General features: G+C 36.3%; 1 protein-coding gene across 10 annotated transcripts in view; it reads left to right on the forward strand.

Moving 5' to 3' along the window:
- The window catches only part of ATP2C1 (ATPase secretory pathway Ca2+ transporting 1), a 163,820-nt gene that overhangs the window by 109,838 nt on the left and 32,744 nt on the right, over window positions 1-21,238 (forward strand). For all 10 annotated transcript variants that reach the window (XM_034957365.4, XM_034957366.4, XM_003829448.5 and 7 more), the window contains 8 exons: window positions 1,334-1,458; window positions 2,311-2,408; window positions 4,501-4,596; window positions 4,686-4,775; window positions 6,648-6,752; window positions 12,670-12,826; window positions 16,584-16,754; window positions 17,920-18,017. In XM_034957365.4, coding sequence (XP_034813256.2) covers window positions 1,334-1,458; window positions 2,311-2,408; window positions 4,501-4,596; window positions 4,686-4,775; window positions 6,648-6,752; window positions 12,670-12,826; window positions 16,584-16,754; window positions 17,920-18,017 — 940 coding nt within the window. The remainder of the gene's footprint in view (window positions 1-1,333; window positions 1,459-2,310; window positions 2,409-4,500; window positions 4,597-4,685; window positions 4,776-6,647; window positions 6,753-12,669; window positions 12,827-16,583; window positions 16,755-17,919; window positions 18,018-21,238) is intronic.

Below are 21,238 nucleotides of genomic sequence, written 5' to 3' on the forward strand. Positions count from 1 at the left end.
TTAAATATAAAAGATTGAAAAGATTCATTGTATCTAGATTGTAAGTGATAATGCCTATTTTTCCTTAATGGAAGCATTTAAAAAAAAAAAAAAAGAAAAGAAAAAAGAAAAAAAAGGATTCCATTTGAACTAGGAACATTCTCTTTGAGTAGCCCAAAGGAGAAAAGGAAGTATTAATGATAATACATATTTCTTGACTCTTCAGTGTGTATTGTTTAGCCAATAATGTTGTTGCTTATGTGCTTTCAGCTTTAAAATCAACCAGTAAATAAAGCATGAAAAAGTCAATTACGGTTATAGAAAAGGATGCTAATGTACTAGATTATGCAAAGAAAAAGTTGGTAATGGAAATTAGGAAGTAGAAGCAGCAGAGGGAACAGTGGTAGAATGAAGGGTTAAATTGCTTATGTCCTTATTTCTAGCAGAGTCAAGAGATAGTATTTGGAATGGCACAAAGAAAGACTTGTTATTATTTAATTATAAAAGGCGAGTGAAATAATTCTTTAAACTGTGATAAAATACGCATATTATAAAATTTACAGTTTTAAAGAGTTAATTTGGTGGAGTTAAGTATGGTCGCAATGTTTTACAACTGTTAACCGCTATCTAGATTCAGAACCTTTTCATCAGGCCAGAAGAAAACCCTGTACACATTAAGCAGTCACTCCCCAGTTTTCCTCTTCCCCTAGTCCCTGGCAACCACTCACTAATCTGCTATCTCTATGGATTTGCCTATTCTAGATATTTCATATAAATGAAATGATATAATATGGGACCTTTTGTATCTGTCTTTTTTCACTTAGCATAATGTTTTCAAGGTTTATTCATGTTGTAGCATGTGTTAGTACTTCATTCCTTTTTGTGGCTAAAGTAATACTCCATTGCACGGATGTCACAATTTTACATTTATCAGTTGATGAATATTTGGCCTGTTTCCATCTTTTGGCTATCGTGAATAGTGTTGCCGTGAACATTCATGTATGAGTTTTTGTTTGAACATTTGTAGTTATCTGTATTTTATAGATGAGGACAGTAAACTACAGAGCTAGATTAGTAAGTAGCCCAGGATCACACAAGTAAGAGATGGTGAAGCCAGGGATACAAATCCAGGCAATTTGATGTCAGAACCTACATTTTTTAACCACTGTGCTTAACCTGGCAGCTACTAGGTATCCAGTAAATGTTAACTTTCTCTTCCTTTTGAGAAGTTTATTTTTTAGGTATTGACTATATTAATTTTGCGTTTTATTAAGCTTTAAGTAACATCCGATTTAAATTTTGCTGTGAGTGCTGTTTAACCTACATTTTAATACTTTGTATATGTTGGTTATAGTTTGGCTGTAGCAGCAATTCCTGAAGGTCTCCCCATTGTGGTCACAGTGACGCTAGCTCTTGGTGTTATGAGAATGGTGAAGAAAAGGGCCATTGTGAAAAAGCTGCCTATTGTTGAAACTCTGGGTAAGTCTGTGTTAAGAGCATTCTTATGCAATGATGCGTAAGTTTATGTCAATAGTGAATCATCTCAGAGTTTTACAGTTTTTATCTTAGAGATTTCCATAATGATGTTTGGCTTATGGCAAAATTGGATATGGTTTTAACAACCAAAAAAGGCAATTAAAAATTCCTATCCCTTAGGTGAGGGGACTTGAAGAGAAATCTTTCTACATCATGTTCTAATGCACAAATCATGTTAAGAAAATCCATACAACAACTGAAATCTTGGAGTAAAATTAATAGAATTTTTTTCTTGTGACATGTCAAAGAAGATAATGTATTATTACAGATCCCAAATGTCATACTTGAGTTGAATTTGCCTGTAAGAACAGTAAATTTACAGTAGTTATATTGCTGTAACAAAACTTTATGTGCAATATGCTTTGAAACTCCAAAAATGTACTGAATTTAATTTCTAGTTTGTATTTTAATATCTTCTCCATATATGAGAAGCTGAAATACCTTGAAAAATCCTGATTGAAGAAATTATATGGGTTTATATTTAGAAACTCTCCAAACTTTCTAGAAAAGATGTTATATAAGGTCATTACATAAAGCTAATGTGAAGTAGCTTTGTAGAAACTAACTGTATATAAATAAGAACATGTCATCATCTAATTTTTATTTTTAATTTCAGAAACTGTACCTTATGCTGAAACAAGCATAATGAGAGAAGTTAATCTAAAATTAACAATGAGTTTGATTTCTATAAAATTCAGAGAAGTAGGACAGGATTCTAGTCTTTGATTTGTTTTTTAAGTGAACCTATATTTCTCCTTGATTCTTTTGGTGACTTGTAATGATTTAATTCTTTAGGCTGCTGTAATGTGATTTGTTCAGATAAAACTGGAACACTGACGAAGAATGAAATGACTGTTACTCACATATTTACTTCAGATGGTCTGCATGCTGAGGTACTCTATAGGTTTTTAAAAACAAACAAAAACAGTATCCCTTTAAGAAACTTGGTGTTTAACATTCCTAACAGTTCCAGTGTCTTACCTTCAAAAGGGCTGTAAATTAGTAGTGGAGTTATTTTCTCTCTCTGTGATTTTACCAAGTCTTTGTCTCATTCCACTTGTACACTTGTTCAATCCAAAAACTTTGATTCCTCCTTGACATCTCTCTTTCAGTCACCCCTTCATCTATCCATAATCAAATCCTACCAATTTTGACTTCCTAAAGAATTTTCCCAGCCATCTACTTTATAGCCAGCTTCTTTAAGTTACCGCCATTTCTCACCTGCCATTCTGATAAAGCTTTTTGACTGGTCTTTTTCCATTCTTGATGCCCTCACTCCATAAGCAGCTTGAGGGATCTTTTTAGAACCAAATTTTAAGCATGTCACTCCATAAATTAAGGTACTCCAATGGTTTTCCATTGTGATCAGGATCCTGAACTGTGGCGTCTCAAAGCCGTACATGTTCTGTCCCTTATTTTCTCCTCTATCCTTATATGCTACCCTTTGCTTTCTGTGCACCAAGTATACTGGCTTTATAGTTCTTTCGATGTGACACAATTATTCCTACTTTAAGAACTTTGCTGCCTTTGTCACTGTTTAGGATAGTCTAATGCCTCTTCATCCTTTGCACCTTAATTCCAACCCACTTCTTCAGAACACCCAGAAGTGGCCCTATGTTATATGTTGTCTTAGCATTTCATACCTCTTAGTCCTTATCTTAGGTAAAATTTTCTGTCCCTTTTCCCCATTATAAGAGAGCAGGAGCTATATTGCCTAGCACACAGCCTGCTTCATAGTAATAAATACTCGATAAATGAATGAATGAATGAATCACTTTATTTTAACAATTATATATTGATACATTGTCTCTTAAGTGCACATCACTGTGCAGTAGTTCTTCCTGAAGGTGCTTATGGACAGGTCTAATCCTACTCAGTCTATGCAGGATTTTTGACTAGAATGCTCTTAACACTACTTATGTTGGGTACAGTGATTTAAAATGTATTTATAGCTAATTCATTGAGAAAAATAAGCAGTAGGCAAATTGACAGAAGTTGTACTTGGGTTTATTTACATCCATTTTACATAGGTTTTGAAAAGAGACTCTTGATATTTACGGTGTTAGATCTGGTCAAAGATCCCCCATGCTGTGTTGGTGAATGTGCCCTTTCTGGATGATTCAGAAGGGTCATTGGGATTACATGTGCTTATATGATCCAGGTATGGAAGGTAGAATATTAGTTTTTCTTTTGTTTTAAGGTCATGCTATATGTAATGCATTAACTATTTGTTAATTGTTTTATCTCTCAATTAATGTCATTAAACATTTTTTATTTATTTTTAATAGAGATGAATCTTGCTTTGTTGCCCAGGCTGGTCTTGAACTCCTGGGCTGAAGTGATTCTCCTGTCCCAGCCTCCCAAGTGTTAGGATTACAGATGTGAGCCACCACACCTGGCCACTAAATTGTATGATTTTTATTGTGAAATTTCTTTTCGTTTGGCTTGGTTTGTTCTAGACATATGATATAAATACCTGGTTTGTCTCTACCTCTGATTTTTAAAATTGGTGTGTAATATGCTGTGTTAAAGTGATTTGTAAGTGCTAGCATATATCTCAATGTCTCCAGGCCTGCATGTTTGCAAAAAGAATACTGCTTTTGTCTAAGTCACAGCTTTGTGTTATATGTTACATATGGTAATGGATTTGAGTTCTTTGCAAACTGTAGTATGCTATATAAGTGTAATGTCATATAAGTTTAAGCTTACTTATGTATATTTTCATAGCTTATTCTTTTAACAGTATATTGTAATTAGAAAACAATGTCTTTTTAGATTAATAATTGTGATGAGAATTAGAATCTATATTTCTTTACTAAATGTCCTTTTTAAAGACAAATTTTAATGCTTTTCTAGATGAACACTTTAACGGTGTCATTATAAATAAAATGAACAGAACTCATTATAGTTTTTGGGTTTTTTAGGTCTTGTCACCACCAAGTGTTTGTAGTGTTTGTATTATTGATCCCACTTTGTGATCTTTAGGTTACTGGAGTTGGCTATAATCAATTTGGGGAAGTGATTGTTGATGGTGATGTTGTTCATGGATTCTATAACCCAGCTGTTAGCAGAATTGTTGAGGTAAGTATTTTTTTTTCCAAGATGGTGACTTTCTTCATAATAACTTAAGACACAGTGATAGGTTCATAGTTTATGTGTATTTTTCTTAGGCGGGCTGTGTGTGCAATGATGCTGTAATTAGAAACAATACTCTAATGGGGAAGCCAACAGAAGGGGCCTTAATTGCTCTTGCAATGAAGGTACGTACCTAAATTTCTCTTCTTTGACATATGAGACACTGCCCTCACAACAGAATGCAGTGTCATCAATTTCAGTATTACTGGTTTTTAGGTATTGAGTGAAAAAAACTCATACTATTTCATTGTTTTTACTATCTTTTAGGTATCAGTTTTATTCCTATAAATGTAAAGTATAGACTTTTTTCAGTATAACTTTATTGTTCACATGCAAGTTACAAACTAATGAGCAGTCGTTGATTTCTTGTGAAGAAATGTTCCTGTCTTCCACAATGTTGAGATCTACATGTGAAATACTTTATAAATGTGTGTAATTGCTGATAAATACTAACTTTTGAATGAATAAAAGGCAACATTCTTTAGTATTTCTATGTAAAGATAATAACACAGTCATGAGAAAATAGCTTTGTTTTCCCAGTCTTTCCTTTCTCTCCTTTGTTAATTTCTCAAAATGATTGTGAAGTTATAATTTGTTTTGGGGAGAAGAAGTCTCAGTTAACTTTTCATCTGTCCCAATCCGTCTCCTTATCCCCTAAGTCCTATATTTGATTCAGTGAGAAACCTAGTAAGTCCAGCCTGTCACTCATAACAAAAATAACTATTCCTACCTTTAAGAGTATTCAGAGAAAATTTTGATACTTGTATAAAGCAAGAGGCTTCTAAATGAGGTTGCTTGAAATGAGAGACAGTATAGAATTACAGGTTATTATAACATATTTAGTGAAATAAAATTGATAGTTTTAGAATATATAGTTTCCTTGGCAGAAAAGCACATTTCTGTATCATTTGGTCTCCTTACAACTAAAACAGCATAGTACTCAAAACATGAATCCGTTATCAAGTATTTCCTGTGTTATGCTTATAAAGATATTAGTTTCTTTGAGGGATAAAGAATATGAAACTATCTTTTTATGGGCAGAGACCTCACATTTTAGGTAGGGAATTTATATTGACATTCTTGAGACAAAAGGCAGTCCAAGACAGCAGACACTGAAATCTTAAACACTGAGTCACATATAAGATAAGAACAATGCAAATTCAGAGCTGGGATATGAGGGCTTTGAAGGATAGGAAGGGTTTAGATGAGATAAGCTAGGGAATGAACTAAAGTAGAAGTAGAGAGGAATAAAAGAGCATAGAGTTGGTTGTGGCTAATGAGTTGGCCAAATTGGATGAAATGAAACGTATTTGCACGACCAGGAGGATTTTTATAGACGCTGTATGTGGTGGGTTTCTGGAGAACCTTTAAGGCCAAGAAGAGCCCGAACATGTTTCAGTAGAAAGTAGAAAGCAATACATGGTAGAATTTTGAGTAGTTTAAACATTTTTGATATTTGGAAGATATTTTTTGATATTTTTGATATTTAGTTATTTGATATTGATGCAAAGGCTATTAGGAGGGAAAACAACAACATGACTGGTAGTATTCAGGATATAAAGTGGTAGAGGGTAAGGGACTAGGATGATAACAGGTGAGCCATTTGAGTCCCTAAGAAGTGAGAGATTTAATCTAAAACTTCTATTGATCATGAAAATACATGCTCAGAATTGGTTGGGTACTTTTACTTATTTATATCCTGCTTCCTTTCAGAATTTGAGTGGGTAGAGGGATTAATACAGTGTGTATGGGAGGTTTAGTCAGCGTATAATCCAGAAAACCTGCCTTAGACTATATCTACATACCTGGGCTTTCATGTTGAAAATGTATGCTGATGTGTAGGGAAGTACAGTATATATAGATGGAGCATTTACTATTTCACTATTAACTGAAAAATAATCCAGCCAACCTAGTTACAAGTGGTGGCCCTTGTTCTTTGTTAAAGGAAAAAATAATCACATATAGGTGAGAATTAACTTTCTCTTTGTGCCATATAGATGGGTCTTGATGGACTTCAACAAGACTACATCAGAAAAGCTGAATACCCTTTTAGCTCTGAGCAAAAGTGGATGGCTGTTAAGTGTGTACACCGAACACAGCAGGTATCCATCTGTTTAAAGAATACTTATTTCCTGTTTAGCTTAGATGACTATTTTTTCATTTACTGTCCACCTTTGGGTTTAGTCATTGTACATAATAAAGACTTGTTGCTTTAAAGTACATGTAATTAATAGTACACTCATCTCTTAATTGTTTGTGTTCTCTTTGATAGTCTTTCCTTATAGAATCCATGCATAGATATATTCATGGAGTTGCTGCTGTGTGAGCAAACAGCTTAAATGAGTTGTAGCCTAGTCTCAGTCTCCTGAAGCTTGTGACATCAGATTTTTTCAGAATTTTTTCTCTTCTTCATGACAGTTCCTTATAAGGTCTTTGCAGACTGTGTTTCAATCTGTGTTCTTTCACTGAAGGAATGTCTTATCTTTAGAACAAATGAAACCACCTTACTTTTTGAAAAGTAGTTTGCAAATGTATGTCATTCATGTTGATTACTCCAGCTTACAAGCTGACAAAATGACATACCGATATTTTAAGCCGCCACCTTGTTCCTGGGTGCTTGAGAAATTTTTCCAGTTAGTGTAATAAGAGTTCTGAATTATCTACAGTGTATAATTATATCACTCATAGTTGCTATTACCAGCTTGATGATGAAACTTAACTTTAAAAAATATTGAAGCTTGGGCTGGATGCGGTAGCTCACGCCTGTAATCCCAGCACTTTGGGAGGCCAAGGCGGGTGGATCACCTGAGGTCAGGAGTTTGAGACCAGCCTGACCAATATGGTGAAACCCTGTCTGTACTAAAAATACAAAAATTAGCCAGGTGTGGTGGTGTGTGCCTGTAGTCCCAGCTACTCAGGAGGCTGAGACAGGGGAATTGTTTGAACCCGGGAGGCGGAGGTTGCAGTGAGCCAAGATCACCCCACTGCACTCCAGCCTGGGCAACAGCCTGTCTAAAAAAAAAAATTTTTATATATATATATACATAGACACACACACACACACACACACACACACACACACACACACACCCTTAAACTTTCCTTCACTCTTTTGCCTAGGCTGAGTGCATTGGCGTGACCTCGGGTCACTGCAACCTCAACCTCCCCTGGCGCAAGTGATCTTCCCACTTCAGCTTCCCAAGTAGCTGAGACTGTAAGCACGTGCCACCATACCTGGCTAATTTTGCTAATTTTCTGTAGAGATGGGATCTCATTGTGTTTCCTAGGCTGGTCTTGAACCCCTGGACTCACATGATCCTCCACCTTGGCCTCCCAGAGTGCTGGGATTGCAGGCGTGAGCCACCATGCCTGGACTTATTTGTTATTTTTATAGTTCCTTTGACAGGAATGACTAGTTGGTTATATGTTTTTACCTATGAGCAAACACATGATTTTTGCATGTGATACCTATGATTACGTCTCTATAGAAAACAGGAATGAAGGGATCTCCCTTCATTCATATAAGTGGAAACATACAGTTTTTAAAAGAAAGGCCAGGTTGGTTAACACTGAACTTTGAATTGAAGTCTTCCAGGAACTATGTTCATGAGGGCCAAAAAAAGATTTCCGTCTATTCTTTAAAGGAACTTTTACAAGCTTAGGTGAAAGAAGACAATTGGAAATAAAACTATGAAAATACAATACCTTTCACTTTAAACGTTTTAATGTAAAGCTTTCAGAAATTGCATTAAACTTAGGCGATTTTCAGCTGATGTCCCTTAACCACATAGTTATATGGCAAGCATATGCATATGACTTGTTTTGATAGGTCTATTTCGTTACATTTTGTAAACCATCACACGGTACCTCAAGATAGTGTGGCTCATGTAATGTTTAATAATTTTACTTTTCAGGAACTTTTAATGTAATCTACCAAAGTTTTACATTGGAAGATTAAATCTTCTTAGTTGTGGGAGTGGGGGACAGAAAGTGGCAGGATATGTTTGGAAACATTTGATTATTCTTCTCACTTGCTGACCTGAAGAGTTCCTCTTGCAAATGAAAACCAACCAGTGAAATGAACAAACAAAACCCAACCCACAGATGTGACTCAGGATCTAGAAGAAGTCATCCTGACACAGATAGGGAAACTTAACATTTTAAAAGTAACTTCAGTGGCTCAAATAGTTTGCTTTTAAAGGACTTTCACTTGAACATGACAATATATATTTATCTCTACTATCTCCCTGGAACCCACCAAAATTACTAACAAGGAATGAAAGATATAAACTCAGAAAGTATAGGGAAGATTCAAAGGTGCCAGGTACCTTTGAAGGCAGGGAGTAAGGCATAAGGCTAAAAATAGTAGAGAAATTTGAAATTCTGAATAAGGAACCAATAGAACTCCCCCAAGTACCTTTGCTGCTTCTTTAGGCCAGACGGTTAGCCTTCCTTTACCCCTGTGGAACACCAGAAATCTGGGGATAAGAGTAGAGGGTAGGATTAAGCCTTAAGACTGAAAACAGAATGATTAAGAAGATGTCATTGTCCTGAAGGATAAAGCCCTAGTTCTTAACACCATTTGTCTCTTGGAATACATGAAGGCTGGCATCTCCCTACTGTCATTCCCTAAGTAAGAAGATTCAAGAGTTTTAGAAAAGCTGCCTGGTCTTGTAAGGCAGTGGTCCCCAGCCTTTTTGGCACCAGGGACTGGTTTCCTGGAACTCTTCCACAGGCAGGGGATGGTTTTGCTATGACACTGGTCCACCTCAGATCCTCAAGCATTAGATTCTCTTAAGGAGTGCACAACCTAGATCCCTTGCATGTGTAGTTCACGATAGGGTTCCTGCTTCTATGAGAATCTCAGGCCCTGGCTGACCTGACAGGAGATTGAGCTCAGGCAGTAGTGCTCTCTTGCCTGCAGCCCACTTCTTCTTTGTGGCTGGGTTCCTAACATACCATGGACTGTACTGGTCCACTGCCTGGGAGTTGGGGAGCCCTGTCATAAGGGGCACCTTTGAGCTAAGCTCTTTGTTCATTGGAAGCACTTACCTACTCCTGGACTTCATCTCATCACCCTACAGCAAGGCTTACCAGTTGATCCTTAGCTCTGCCAGTGCTCATGGAGCTTCTAGTCTTTTAGTTTCTTCACTCTTTTTTTTTTTTTTAATACTTTAAGTTTTAGGGTACATGTGCACAATGTGCCAGTTAGTTACATATGTATACATGTGCCATGCTGGTGTGCTGCACCCATTAACTTGTCATTTAGCATCAGGTATATCTCCTAATGCTATCCCTCCCCCTCCCCCCACCCCACAACAGTCCCCAGAGTGTGATGTTCCCCTTCCTGTGTCCATGTGATCTCATTGTTCACTTCTCATCTATGAGTGAGAACATGCGGTGTTTGGTTTTTTGTCCTTGGGATAGTTTACTGAGAATGATGATTTCCAGTTTCATCCATGTCCCTACAAAGGACATGAACTCATCATTTTTTATGGCTGCATAGTATTCCATGGTGTATTAAATACAAGTGAACAGGGAGGGATTACTAGATACTTGGAGAAAATCTTTAGTATGAAAGCCAAAGACCAAACCAACAGAGAAAGGGATCTTAGAGAAAGGTAGTGGCAGATGCTGAAGAAAAGTTTCCAAAAACCATAAAAAAGACAAAATAACTTTCAATAAAATGTTTATTAAATAAAGTCAAGAAATGTATCAAAGTAGAACAGAAAGTCAAAGACGTGTACAGTATAAAAGGTAAGAAAAATCAAAATAAATACAGAAGATCCAGTAATTACCCCATAGTGGTAATAGGAAGGGTAATAGGAATAGGTAATAGGAAGAAAGAACAGAAAATGAGAAGATTTTATCAACTAATGCTGGAAAATTTTCCAGAATGAAAAGACTTTAGCATCTAGAATAAAGTGGCCCACCAACTGCTCAGCACAATACGTATGTTAAAGCAGAGTGGGGTGAGGGATAAACACAAGACCCATAATTAAGAAATTTGAGGACACTTGGAGAGGGAGAATTGGAAGGGCTTCTAGAGAGCTTTAAGCAAAGGGGAGATCATATAAAAGGGCTTAGGAACTAAAGTATGGTAGTCTGCCACTTAGCCCAGCGGGATACATTCCAAGACTGCTAGTGGATGCCTGAAACCATGAATAATATTGAACCTTATATATACCGTGTTTTTTTCGATCCGGTAACATAGATGGCTACTAAGTGATTAATGGGCAGGGAGCATATACAGTGTGGATATGCTGGACAAAGGGATGATGTTCTTGGCAGGACAGAGTGGGATTTCATCACCATACTCAGAATGTTGTATAATTGGAAACTTATGAATTATTTATTTTTGGAATTTTCTATTTAATATTTTTGAACTGCTGCTAAGTAACAGAAACTGCAGGAAATTAAACCCTGGATAAGGGGGCACTACTTTAATTTCTTTATACTTTTCAATGAAAACATTGACACTGGAGGCTGGAAGATAATAGAGCAAAGCCTTCAGAATGAGAGGAAATTTATCCCTAGCTAAACTTACAAATGTGAGGATAGAAGAAAAATGTGTCCCACACCACACACCCTTTCTTAGATATTGGTGGATAAAAGAAAAAAAAGAAAAGGGAGACTTAAAAGACTTAAAATTCAGTGAGGATAGAGGTAGAGGGTTGTTCCTAGATACCAGTGGTACAGCAGGCCTAGAAATCAGCCAATTAGAAATGGAAAGAAGACTGAAGGAGGGTGGTCTCCAGTAATAATATAGAGGTAATAGCTTATCTGCTTCTTTGTTGTTGTGAAAAAATACCATGAGAAGGGTTTTATATTACATTGAAGAGTTTAGGAAGAATGAATGATAGGTATACAGAAAACAAATTAAAGAGGTGGTTATTAACTTTATAAAAGACAAAACTTGAACAGGAAAAGAAGTATCCTATTTGAGCTATCAATCAGGATAGGCCATGAAAACAACATCATGCTCTCCTGCTGCCTCCCTGTCCCCAAATATCTGCTCATTGTAGTTGGGAACTCAGGCAGATGGAAACTCCATTTTAATGTGAGCACACACTGTCACAGCAGGGGTAGAAGAATAGGAAATTGTGCACTGGCACCTACATTTCCATTTGGAAGTGACACAAGTACTCATGTTTATTGGCCAAAGCAAGTCATACCTGCCCGTTTTGGAGTGAGGACGGCAATAGGGAAATACATTCCTGCCTCCCAGGAGAACTGGATTATTTGTGAACTGCTATAGTCATTACCACACTTGGCTTAGCAGCAAAGAGTCTTGTTGTAAACAAAATACTGGCAGATTTTGCTTTAGCTATATCATAAAGATGGGGAGGGGGGAATAGATAGTGGAAATGGGGAAATTAACATCTGTCACAATAGACAGTGTATAAAATTGATAACTGATGGAGTAGCAGTATAAACATGTTAAAAACATGAGGGTAAATATCAGAGAAAACAGCTAAGAGAGTTAAAATTATTTTGCTTCCATGGAGTAGGACTAGTGGTGAGAAGCGTTGGACAGGAAACTGCAGTATTTCATTATAAGCTTTTGAAGATTATTTACCATGACAAAAAATAAAAGAAAAAGTGCGATAATACCCATAAATACAATGTGATTGGGAGAATTAAATGGTGTTTTAGGTAGATAGATATAGACGTATATAGTAGCTAATAGAGAACTTGAACCATTGTGAGCTGTTATTTCTCTTCCATTTCCTGTTATGTTGCAGTGAGCCTCTTTCCACATTTCAGAGTGCCAAATTTGGGGCTTAGTATAGCATTGCCTTTTATGTGTGGGATGGTGGGATAGATGTTTTCTATAGAAGATACAGAAAGCTCCCCTATAGGAATATTTAATCTTCAGAGTTCAGGTGGCAGTCAAAACCTTAGGCTTGAGTAACTTCTCTGGGAATTATGAGAAATGAATGCCACTTAATTTTGGACTCCAATGGCAGGTAAGTACAAGTTGAAATTAAACTTGTGTTTGGTACATTTTCTTCTTAGGACAGACCAGAGATTTGTTTTATGAAAGGTGCTTACGAACAAGTAATTAAGTACTGTACTACATACCAGAGCAAAGGGCAGACCTTGACACTTACTCAGCAGCAGAGAGATGTGTACCAACAAGAGAAGGCACGCATGGGCTCAGCGGGACTCAGAGGTAAGGCTATTTCAGCGTAGTCCCCTGGGGTGGAAAGGTAGAGCCTTCTTTTAATTGCAGATGAATTCATGCTTCACATTTGAGCTGTCCAACTCACTTCCAGGATTTGTAGAACCCTTGCCAGTATTGAGGTGTTAAGTTTTAGTTGGTTAATTGGCCATCAAAAGATGGAAATTTGAGAATGTAGCAAAATATGAATCACTGGTTCTTTTAGATCTCCAGAGGTCTCTGAGTAGGTGATAGAAATTTTATTTTAAACAAGTTTATCTTATGAGAAGGGAAATGGATCGAGGTAAAATGGTGTTACTCTCTTTTTATCACTTTGTTTTAAAGACAAAAATACTTTTCTAAAAATTGAGTCTGAAGCCTCTAATATATCCTTTAAGGTGATTGCTAACTTGATCTGTTACTGTTCACCAGGGAGGTAAAGAAGTCCCCAGATTCTGCTTACTTATATGCTGCTGACTGAGCAGTGATGGGGAGAGGGTCTGCTGGACACACACACATTAGGCCACCTCTCCTAGGGATGTCATGTGTAAGACTCGGGGGTTGGTGGTTGGTGTCCTAACCTGATTCTTACCTTCTGTATAGTCATCTGGCTTCTGCAGAATATATGTAGTTATGTAGTCTCTCACAGCAGTTGGAAGAGTTGGCTTCCTTAATTTTATTATTTTAATGAAATAGGAGTCTAAGCACTACAATTTCTGGGAGGAAGAAAAACAAGTTATGTGAAAAATGTTTTTATTTGTTGTTCACTTAAGCAAAGGCTTTTTTTGAGTTTTAAACATTTTGATGGATTTATAGGGCTTCTGTTCTTAAAATAAACTAAGTTTGGAAAGGTACTCTTACCAGCAGAGAACATTGCTCCCAGCCTGCTGCCATTGCCCTTCTCTCTGAACCTTCTGTGCTGCTGAACCAAGATCACTCCTCATACCCCTGCCCCCAGAGCCTGGTGCATCTCATCTGGGATATGGGCTGTATTGTGACCATCTTAACACTTCATCCCCTGTCTCCAAGGAAATGGGAGGCAGAGACTCATGGCTGAGAAGTTATTTTGCAAATGGATATTTTGGATGGAAAAAAATTTAAAGGAAAACAACTTTTCCTTCCCCCTTTCCCCTTTTAATGTAAGAGGCTTTGATGACAGGTTCTAGAGTTTCTGGGGTTTCATCCCAAAGGCCTGAATCTGGAACATGCCCTGGATCCCCCCACCTCAGTCCTCAAGCTTTCTGGACCCCTGAAGCCAAGGCAGATTCTTTCTCCCAGCGTCATCTCTGGGGCAGGAGGAATCTCTTTTCTGGTTTACCTGGGCCAGACCTAAGAATAGCAGGATCTCTGAAACCACAGGGTTTTGATGTGTTTTTATCAAGCCAAATGTACAATTGCCAACTGACACTCTGGATAATTGAGCACAGGGGGTGCCCTCGTACATTGTACCGTCACTCCCTTCTGAACAGTTGGCAGGCCAAACTGTTTGGAAGCTCAGATACTCTGGCTCAGGGTAACACTTTTGTTCCCCTTACACTCCTCAACTTTCCACCTCAGCTAGGGAAAGAGAATGACAGTTAAGGCTTGACCCAGGATTATAATCGTTAGAGCAAGTGGGAGTTTCAGAGACTTAAGGGGCACTGCAGGGAGGCCTTGCTGCCACAAAATTAGGGTTTTGATTGATAAAGCCTGTGTAGGAAGGGGCAATGGCAGCTCCACTGAGCCAATCCTGGGAAGACTGTGGTGCAGAGGGACTGCTACTCCCCTGATTCACCTGATTCTGGGGCTTTGACCCTTTCTTTTTAAATTTACTTTTGCTAAGATGCACTTATTTATTTTTTAAAAAGACTGTTGGTGAACAAAATGTGAACCCATTTCTTTCCTCTTTTGAACTTCTGGGATGTCATCACTTCCAGTTTGTTGGCTTTGTTTCCAGCTATTAACAAAGCATTAAAAGAGTGGAGAAAAAAAGGTAGGGAAGTGGGCAGAGTCTTGCTACTCTTAGCAGCACATAGCAAGAGGTTTTAAAGTGGCATGGATTTAGAGGACTTAAAGAGGTCTTGAAGGTCTAATATATGCTCCCTCTTTTTCTTAGTTTCTGGAACAAAGTTTTCCTACCTCATTATATTGACTAACTCTTTTCATATGAAGGATTGTGGAGGTTTGTGTATGTATGTTTTGTACTGTAACATTATGAAGTAGACCAGAGTTGGTAGAGGGGAAAGTTATTGTTGCACAGGGTTTTGGGAAACATTCTGCTCATTTGTCTCTTGCTTCATGTCTTTTCTTCTTTATCTACCCTTGTGCTCCACTTCCATCCTCCCCCTGAGATTACCGTAATGAAGAACAGAAAGATTTTAAACCTCAGTTGATATGTACTTACATTACATCTTATGAAACAAGTTTCTTAAAATACTGTGGTTCTTAATTTTGATATTAGAGTATATTTTGTTTTATGTCAGGGGCTCTCCACATGAAAAAAGTTTACCTATCCTTGACTCAGAGAGTAGCAGCAGATTTTCACTGGTGCTAAAGAAGCAAATAAATACAGGATACTAACCTCTAGACTAGTGCCACCCCTCCATTAGGAGTGCGCAGAGCTGATCTTTCCGTCTTAGGATTTGCTGACATATATTTTTGTCACTGTCCCCTTCTGTTACCATCAGCCTCTATCCCAACACCAGGAACTATGAAGTGGCTCATTCTCCCAAGGGTGAAAGCCTTTGGAGCCCACATCTACATAAATAATTAGGTATATGATTCTTACTTTGGAAAAATAGAATTACTTGCCTTTAACCTTGATTTTTTTTTAGCGTATGTAATCTTTCATACCTTCTGCTTGATGAAGAATAGATAGTTTCTTTGGTTTCTCTGGAGCTTTTCAGTCTCCTCTTGACTTATTTATGTTTAGTTTGTATGTGCATGTTACAAGTTGTTCAGTCTAATATCTCAGATGCAGGCACATCCCTTTGGTTAATAAAAGTAGTTTCCGGAGTTCCATAATTCTGAGAGCAAGCTAAATGATATTTGGGAAATGAAAAGTACTTTGTACTATATCTTACATGCCCAAGGATGATGACAGGGAAATAAGTAGAAATAATAATATGATGGCGTTATTTACATACTCTTAGAGAACCAACGTTACAAATAAGAAATGTCTGTTCATGTTATGGAAGGAGTAAAAGAATCCAAACTATTGTTGGTATTAATGGTTTTACAACCACTTTCCAAATTAGCTTTACCTTCCAGGAGTTTTCATGTACAAAGTTGTTACAGGCTGTGTATAATTAACTAATACAGCCTTCTCTTCAGAGTGTTTAATTTTTCTGGAGATCTTGGAAATGGAAAGATGAAGATCCGTTAGAAGCCACCTTCAAAGGTGTTTGCCTGTTTAAAATTGACTTTAAAGCCTAACAAACCCATAGTTTCTCTAAATAATTAATTCTATTTTTTAAAGAGGTAGAGTTCCTGTTGAAAGTAGCTGCATGTGGTTACTATGTGAAAATATTGTTCATTTTCTGTCTCTTGCCTACTCTGCCCTTCAGTTCTTTAGTTTGATTCTTTTTAATTAAAACAGCTTAAAGGGACCCCTTATCCAGAACCATTAAACTATAATGTTTTGGTCTGTAATCATTTTGATTTTACAAATGACATTATAGTCTTAAGTGATTTATTTAAGAAGTGTTACTGTCTCCAATTTCTATCAACTAAATTCTGATGTTTTCATGACTCACTTTTTTTTGTTGTTTGGATTTTATTATTTCCTAAGTTCTTGCTTTGGCTTCTGGTCCTGAACTGGGACAGCTGACATTTCTTGGCTTGGTGGGAATCATTGATCCACCTAGAACTGGTGTGAAAGAAGCTGTTACAACACTCATTGCCTCAGGAGTATCAATAAAAATGATTACTGGAGATTCACAGGAGACTGCAGTTGCAATCGGTATAACTAGACTGCTTTCTTTTGTTTTCGATAGTTTTTCTTAAAATACTGTGGTGCATAATTTTGTGAACTATTAGTTATGAATATGTTTATGTAATATTGAGATTATGCAATTGAAATCGACTCATGGTTTTGCTCATGGTCTATATAAAGTTGGCAAAACTGATTATAGTTTAAAAAGTAATAACTTTGACATGCATAACTAAATCATGAAATCACATGCATTTTATTCACAGAAGGGTAATTATTTTTAATCTCATGATCACTGTGATGACAGAAAAAAAGCACTAGATCATGAATGTCAAAGGAAACATGAAAGTTAGTTTTTCCTTTCAACTTAAGTATAATTTTCAAAGCAGACTTGTGCATAATTTGGCAGAAAATAGCTTGTTATATGTATTTGTTTTTCATCATGTATACCTATATTTGAATGCTATTTAAGATTACCGTAAGAAGTAGAATAAGAGCGAAGAAAAGAATGAAAGTTAATTTCCCAGAGCCTCTAAACTGTAATTCATACTGATAAATTTAACAGTTGGCTAAACTCCATTAATTCTTATTTGGAGAGGGGCTAGTCCAGGAGTTTCAAACTATATATTGTCTAAGAACAGGTCACTAGGAACATTATATTATTGGAAGAATAACTTTTCAATGTTTATTTTCGTTTATGTATAACTACATGATTACCACAGATCCACCACCATTTTGTCTGGCTTTGGACACTGTACTTAAAATGCACTCTGATCTTCGTTACATTTCAGCTGCTGAGCAGAACCTGATTGGCCTAGTTTCGATTCTTAGGTATGCTAGCTTAAATAGTCAAAATTCTTTTTTTTTTTTTTTTTTCCCTGTAGAGACAGGGTCTTGCTATATTGCCCAGGCTGGTCTTGAACTCCTGGGCTCAAGTGATCCTGTAGCCCCAAAGTGCAGAGATTACAAGCCTGAGCCACCGTGGCCAGCCTTGAAAATTCTTTATTCTTAAATTTAAACAAAGATGAAAGTCAAACATAAAACTCCAGACTTAATACTGATTCAGATAGGTTTGTATTACTGGTAGGTAACAAAAGAGAACAGATAACAAATCATACTAAATGAGCATTACGTTGACTAGCCTGTCAAGCAAAAACAATTTGGTTTATTACATTTTCTCTCTCATTTGCTTTAGCCAGTCGTCTGGGATTGTATTCCAAAACTTCCCAGTCAGTCTCAGGAGAAGAAATAGATGCAATGGATGTTCAGCAGCTTTCACAAATAGTACCAAAGGTAGGCCTAAACTAAAGCCTTTTGGACTGAAAGGCCTTATTCTAAGTGTTACCATTTCTACTACTATCTTAATGAAACTGTTTAATTGTGAACATCAGGGATTTAAATAACCACCAGATTTGTTGGTTCAAATCCTGAAACGAAGTCTTATCATTGAATTAGTCTTATCATTGATTATTTATGATATGATGTTTATGAATATCAGAGCAAAATTATTAATTTTAGCAAGAACCAGATTTCCTCTGAGAAAAGTACTGTGGAAATTAATAGTGCTTGTATTTATGAATTAGAGGATGGAGAGAGATCATTGATTTATACTTCTTACTCTTTTGTTCAATTTTAATTTTAGCATGAGTATGTAATTTTTTTTAGGTACAATTTACATATAGTAAAATTCGCCCATTTTAGTGTATAGTTCTGAACATTGAGTGATGCATGCAGTCTTGTGACCACCACCACAATCAAGATATAGAACAGTTCCATCATCCCCCCAAATTATCTTATGCATTTTTGTGGTACCTTCTCCCCCTACTTCCAGGACTTGGCAGCCACTAATTCTTTTTTTGTCTCTGCCACTTTACCTTTTCTAGAATGCACTAAAAATTGAATCATACCATATGAATGAGGCTTTTGAATCTGCTTCTTTCACTTAGCATAATGCATTTGACATTTATCTGTGTTGGTTGTGTGTATTAGTAGTTTGTTGTTGTTTTTTAAAGTAATATTTTATTATAGGTGTACCTTACCTATTCACCAGTTAAAGGACATTTAGATTGTTTCCACTTTTTGATGATTATGAATAAAGATGCTGTCAACATTTGTGTACAGGCGTTTGCAGTTTGTACACAAATTTATTTTGCATGAAAATACATTTTCATATCTCTTGGGTAAATATCTGTGAGTAATTGCTGGGTCATACACTTAATGTATATTTAATTTCATAAGAAACTGCCAAGTTGTTTTACAAGATGGCTTTATTATTTTGCAACCCCACCAGCAGTGCCTGGAACTTCTAATAGTCCTGCATCCTCACTAGCACAAGGGATTGTCATTGCCCTCCTCCCCCATTCTGATAAGTGTACAATGGTATCTTACTGTGATTTTAATGTGCGTTTCCCTCACAACTAGTGATGTTGAATATCTTTTCATATGCTTATTTGCCATCCATATATCTTCTTTAGTGAAGTGTCTGCCCTGCCTATTTTTAAAAAATTATGTTTTCTAATTATTGAATTTTGAGCATTCTTTCTATAATGTGGATACAAGTCCTTTATTAGATATTTGTTTGAAAATGTTTCTTTCCAGTTGGTAGTGTGTCTTTTCCAAGAGAGAAGTTTTTAATTTTGATTAGGTCTAGTTTTTCAATTTCTTCTTTTATGGACTATGCTTTTGATATCTCAGAACTCCCTGCCTAACCCAGGTTCACAAAGATTTTCTTCGTGTTTTCTTATAGAAGTTTTATAGTTTTGGGTTTTATACTTAGGTCTGTGATCCATTTTGAGTGTATTTTTTTGTATATGTTGTAATGGGTTAAGGTTTATTTTCTTTGCATATAGATGTTCAGTTATTCCAGCAACATTTGTTGAAAAGACTGTCCTTTTTCCATTGAAATACTTTTTTACTTTTGATTATAATGCTTTTCTAACAAATTATTTGTAGGAAGAGAGGTATCTCCTGCCCCACAGCACAGTAGCTTCTTTAAAGCCAGGTTCCCTGATATGAGATTAACTTACTTTATTATCTTGGGCTGCCTTGTAAGGGGCCTATCAAAGCCTGGTTTGTGGATACCCAGGTCCCATAGGAAGTGCCCCATAAGAGGTGGGCAGCAGTCTTCCCAGTTGCTGACAGTTCAGATTTCTTGGTTTTATTGTTAGTTAACTTATATATGCACATCTATTTGTATGTCCTTCAAAATAAGCACTTATCTGGAATTTATTTTATTAGCTATTTTGTAGCCATCCATTGTTACTAATAAAATGTGCTACCTCCTCCTTCATTTATTTTACACTTAGAACTTCAAGTTATATATTCAGAATGTGGAATTTTCTTAAATTGTTTCTGCATCTTAAGGTATGTCTATACTTTTTTGATTAGAAAATTTATTCATTAGTGGTATATGTTCAACATAGAAAAATCAAATAATATAGAAAAGTAAGAGCTACAATAGAAGTTGTCTGTAATCTAACCCACACTCAGGTTATGCATCCACAGAGTATCCATAATAAGTTAACCTATTATGACTTAAAAAAATGTGTTTAACAAAACCTGGTTGCTACTTTATACTGTTATAATTCTGAACATTCATTTTACATAACTTTGGCATTTCTGAAATCAATTATTATTAGAAAACATGTTTTTAATTGCTGTACAATACTTTGAGTATACCATGTGTATGTGTGTATAAATGCACAGCATGCATATATATATATATATAGAGAGAGAGAGAGAGAGAGAGAGTTACATAACCATTTTCCTGTTGAAATTTGAGCTTCTATTCTTTTTACTACTGTAAATGTTCCTTTAAGGATAATGACAATTGCAACCATTTATTGTCTGCCAATGCATGTATTACCTACATTATCTAATTTACTTCTTATAGCTACCTTATAAAAGATAGGCAGCACCGCTTTAAAAATTCTAATAATTAATAAGCCTTATTTCTTAGCAGTGTTAGATTTATAGAATAATTGAGCAGATAACACAGAGTTCTACATTCCTACTCCATCTCTACCCTCTACTCCTACACAGTTCCCCTTCATATTAATAGACTGCATTACTGTAGTATATTTATTGCAATTAATGAGCTAATATTGATACATTCTTATTTCATGGTTTACATTAAGGTTTACTTTTTGTGTTGTACCTTTCTAGGGGTTTTGACAAATGCATAATGACATATATCCACCATTACAATTTCTTTTGAGACGGAGTCTCGCTCCACCATTAGAATTTCATACAGGGTAGTTTCATTGCCCTGAAAATCCCTGTGTTTGACGTTTTCATCCCTCCCCACTCCCCTTGAATCCGTGACAACCACTGATCTTTTTACTGTCTCTGTAGTTTTGCCTTTTCCAGAATGTGTATGGTTGGAATAATATCATATGTAGCCTTTGCAGACTGGATTTTTTTCACTAAGCAACATGCATTTAAGGTTTCACCATGTCTTTTCCTGGCTTAGTAGCTCATTTCTTGTGAGCACTAAATAATATTCCATTGTATGA

This window comes from Pan paniscus, chromosome 2, assembly GCF_029289425.2.
Source record: "Pan paniscus chromosome 2, NHGRI_mPanPan1-v2.0_pri, whole genome shotgun sequence".
NCBI lineage: Eukaryota > Metazoa > Chordata > Mammalia > Primates > Hominidae > Pan > Pan paniscus.